At 32.9% G+C, this 4,280-nt stretch overlaps 1 protein-coding gene across 1 annotated transcript; it reads right to left on the reverse strand.

Moving 5' to 3' along the window:
• Positions 1-359: 359 nt before the first annotated feature.
• On the reverse strand, positions 360-3,647 carry LOC148616291 (monocarboxylate transporter 14-like). Its single transcript, XM_088581728.1, has 3 exons — positions 3,368-3,647; positions 1,026-1,169; positions 360-691 (listed from the first exon to the last, which is right to left on the reverse strand). The coding sequence occupies exons 1-3, from the start codon at positions 3,645-3,647 to the stop codon at positions 360-362; spliced, it is 756 nt and encodes a 251-aa protein (XP_088437854.1).
• Between the last annotated feature and the right edge of the window lie 633 nt (positions 3,648-4,280).

Consider the following 4,280-nt stretch of genomic DNA (forward strand, 5'->3'; position numbering starts at 1 on the left):
CAGTCAAAAAGACATACTATTTGGAATCTAAATGACAATTTATAACCTTACCAATAATTGACAGTAAAAACGCGGCTTTTTTGCTTGATATGCTGAGAAGTAAAGCCCGGTCAACTATGTATATAATTGGTATATAAAAACCAATCATACCAAATATATTACCAATAAAGAGAAACACAAATTTCAGATCCAGGAACAAAGAAAAGTCAAATACGTCTATAACATATTTCCGTATGGAATATACAGTCAATGTACAAATTGTTTCTTGTAGAAAACGATTTTCTTTATTTTCTTTATATGATCTATTTTTCCCTCGGAGTTGACATATTTCATGTTGAGCATTGTCTTCACAGGCATGGTCAGTTATACCTGTCATTTTTACTTTTCTGAACTTCACCAAAATACATGCACAATTGTATTCCTGAGATACGTGACGGATATGTATCTACGTTGATAGGATTTAATTGAACTTTCTGTCTTCTTTTCGTCTTCTTTTTCAATGGTCTAATCAGTGAACCAAAGACTGCACCAACTACAACAACACCAAAAAGTATGACAAGACTTCCTCTCCATTCGTACTCCTCTGACAGAAATTCTATCAATGGCGAAAATACGAATGCACCAATGCCTGATCCGCTATTCCTGTAGCTGCAGACAATGGAAGGTAGGTACATCATACCAAGACCTAAACCTAAAACAAACCAAAAACACACACGACTGTTTTAAACCTTATTCTTATATTTGCAATATACCGTCACTATACAATGAAACATTTCTTGATAGCTTTCAAGTTATCAATATTGCTTTGATATTTTTTCAATGTAAGGAATTTCAAAGCCGGAATATTGCATGTTAGGGCGTAAGGAATATCAACCAATGGAAAGTGATATTCCAAAAAAAAGAAGAAAAAAGGAAAGACTCAATCGTCACCATTATCCTTGTCGCTTGTGACAATACACCATATTGTTATACATTCATGAATCATCTTCTGTCTAAAATCTATAACAAATGCTAATATGTGTTACCTCCGATAAAACCATATACTGCTATCAGGGCATCTAGATTTGGACAAAACGATCCACAAAGAAAGGCAATCCAGGACAAAGCACTTCCGGCAATTGTAACACTCCGACAACCATATACATTCACCTGGCCCCCAGATAATGGACCTTAAAAGGAGTAAAAATGTTGAAATATATGTTTAAAACATGTAACATGACAAATATAAACGGCATTATCCTTGTAAAAAATATTTCGTATTGCTTAACTTGTTGAGCAAACTTTTCTATATTAAATTTTCAGAAGACAATGGCATATACTTCATAGAGCACTTCACGTAATAACGAATAAAACACATTCTAGTGTGTATATGATAATATAGAAACATTTAATAATTTGAAATAGAAAGAAATATAATGAATGAGGTTAAATTATCAAACTTACTTTTAGAATAGAAAAAGATTCAAACAGCGAAGGAGGAAAAATGACAGAAAAAATAAAGTTTATTGCATGTATGACAAAATACGTGTATAAAAATGTAGAATACTTTGCAGTGAGTTCTACCAATTTTCAAAGGAAATTTCCCTTAACTGCACGTTTTGTATAAATGAGTTGATTATTCATTGAAGATGTTTGTAAGACTCGAAAGAGCGGTTGGGACGCCGAAATGCGATGGTCAACGCTAAGGTGCGTTTGGGTATGTTATGCTTACGCGCGGAAGTACGTTGATCTACCATGTAGTGAGTTGGGTTATTCTGAACGTATATACATGGAAGTGCGTTGGTGATGTATTCAAAGTTGCCAGGAAAGAGTACATTCATATAATACAAGCCGTACGTACGTATATACATGTGATGTGTTTATCTGAGTCGGTTAAATGCTTTGTGGTAAATAGAAATACTGTAACAAGTAGCTGTATTTGTGACAAACCAACGGATTTGTAAAATGAGATTTTTTTTGTGACTAAGGAGAACATGCAGTAATGAATAGTGAATGAATGAACTAAACATATTTTATTGCAAAAGGATTGGACAAAAGTTAAAAAAATACACACACACACACACACACACACACACACACACACACACACACATATATATATGTGACGACTCTATTCGCTACACTGCTGCATCGGATCAAATAGATACATGAAAGATAACGTAAGCGTATAGAAGTTTCTGAAAAATTGAAAAATTCCCAACGATGTTAGAACTGTCAAATTTGCGAAGCAAATTTTTGGTCGTTCCCTCCGCGGGACTCGAACTCGTACCACTGTGACATCTATGGCAACAACGCCTGCACTAAGTCCAGCGCCCTAGACCACTCGGCCAACATCGCTAGGAATTTTTCAGACCCTTCTATATATATATATATACACACAAATATAATGTACATATGCGCCTAAATATAAATTACCATCATATAAAATAAGCATGAATATAGTTAATATAATTATAACAGTTCATTACAAACGCCTAGTTAACTTAATAAAATGTTATACAATTTTGAAAATTTGTTTATTGTTTTCATTTCAAATGTCATCATCACCAAATAAAAGAGTTTCTATTTTCATCCCATCAAGGAAAGACGAACTATCCTTTTAAATTAAGTTTGAAACGATTATAGACTGGGCATTTCCAAAAAAAATAGCGAATAGAATCCTCTATTACCAATCGCATGAGCATTTTGGATCAGTGGTCAAATTAATCCTAAAGTCGTCTGCATTAAGATCTTAAACGAGTTTGAACAATATTTAAGGAGGTAGACATAGGGTGAGGGACACAACTCTTACAAGTCATTGGAACATTTGTTTTCAGAATTTTGCATCAACCTCATGTAAGCATCAAAGTAACTTGGATTGATTTCATACTGTTTCAAATGAAAGCTTGATAGGCTTTGGTGAAATTTAATATGATACAAACATATCACTGATTTCAAGAGTTATGTCCCCTACCCTATTTTGGTGGTTTTGATAAGGTGGTATTGATTTTTCTTTTTGAAAATATAACGTGAAGAGGAGTTTCGAACGTTTTCATCCAATTCATTCCACATGTAATGGTAGAAGGAAAAAGGAGTGTGAATGAAGTAACCTTGAATTCGATATCCTATATTCATTTTGATTTCTTAAATTGTAATATTTTAAACTTGATTGAAATATTGAAGACAAGTAAGTAGGCAATGAATGAATAATTAATACGAAGTAACAAAAGTAAATGAGTGAAAGTATTACGTTTGATCCTAATTTTTTTTCAGTTGAACAGCACCGTACATCTACCGTTCTGATCTTACCTAAGACTTTACGCTGCGTTTTTGTTATCTTAAGAAACTGTTAAAAAAATTTAATAAATGAGTTTGTAATTGGACTCACCTGTACACATATACGTGCCAATCAAAATTGATCCTAGCAAAGAAGTTTTGCCTCTAGTTTCTGAAAAATACTCAGCAAATTGAGGTAAGAGCACACCATATGCAAGGCCGGTACCATCCACGAGCAGATTAATCATCAGAGAACTGAAAACAACTACCCAACCCCAGCCACCATCAGGAACGTCAAATTCAATTCCGTCATCCTTGAATGGTGATTCTAAATCGTGTTTATCTCTTTCTTGCTTATGATTTCGAGTCTCATCCGAACTTTCCGGCAACATTTTCTAATATGAGATTTTTATGTTGTATTTTTTTTCGTTTCTTTCTGTACTCTTCTAAATTTTTTCTCCAGTTGTATATTAAAGTCAGCATAAAATATATTTGCTACGAATTAAATACAAGGTTCTTTACAAAGCAATTACAATAATAATAATAATAATTGAGGTTATTTATTGTTAACAACTCAAGATATTCAAGTCAACTTTAAAAGGACAAAGTTCATCTCGAGCCAGCAAATATAATGGTATATGGAAATGTTAAAACGAATTGTATTTTCTTTTCATAATTTAATCTCCCCAAAAATATTTAATATTAAGTATCGTGATTAACGTAGAACTCAATGTACATATTATTCCATTATTACAAAAAAAAATATTCGATTAAAGAAACAGATCTTGAATAAGAGAATTGTCAATAGAATGACACTGTTGTTAAAAAAATCAGTCAATGGAGTATAACCATTTTTTTTTAATTTCGCGGCCCCACTTAAGTTTTTTTTGTCTGACCCCGAATAATATCACATATTATCTACCATTTTTATGAAATTTGGCAGTATTCCAAATTTAAAAATACGTAAATCACCGAGGCTTCATTCCTTGCATTGAATTTGGTAGAACGGTGATGGATTGGGCTTC

This window comes from Perna viridis, chromosome 5 (genome assembly GCF_037379345.1).
Source record: "Perna viridis isolate PV_CMFRI_1.1 ecotype Kerala chromosome 5, ASM3737934v1, whole genome shotgun sequence".
Classification (NCBI taxonomy): domain Eukaryota; kingdom Metazoa; phylum Mollusca; class Bivalvia; order Mytilida; family Mytilidae; genus Perna; species Perna viridis.

Bases quoted from the DNA above. Each gene is read 5' to 3' on its own strand.
- LOC148616291 (XM_088581728.1), bottom strand. From the start codon at position 3,647: ATGTTGCCGGAAAGTTCGGATGAGACTCGAAATCATAAGCAAGAAAGA. The intron at 1,170-3,367 runs GTGAGTCCAATT...ACTCCTTTTAAG, and splicing joins TGGCACGTATATGTGTACAG to GTCCATTATCTGGGGGCCAG. The intron at 692-1,025 runs GTAACACATATT...GGTTTGTTTTAG, and splicing joins AGTATATGGTTTTATCGGAG to GTTTAGGTCTTGGTATGATG.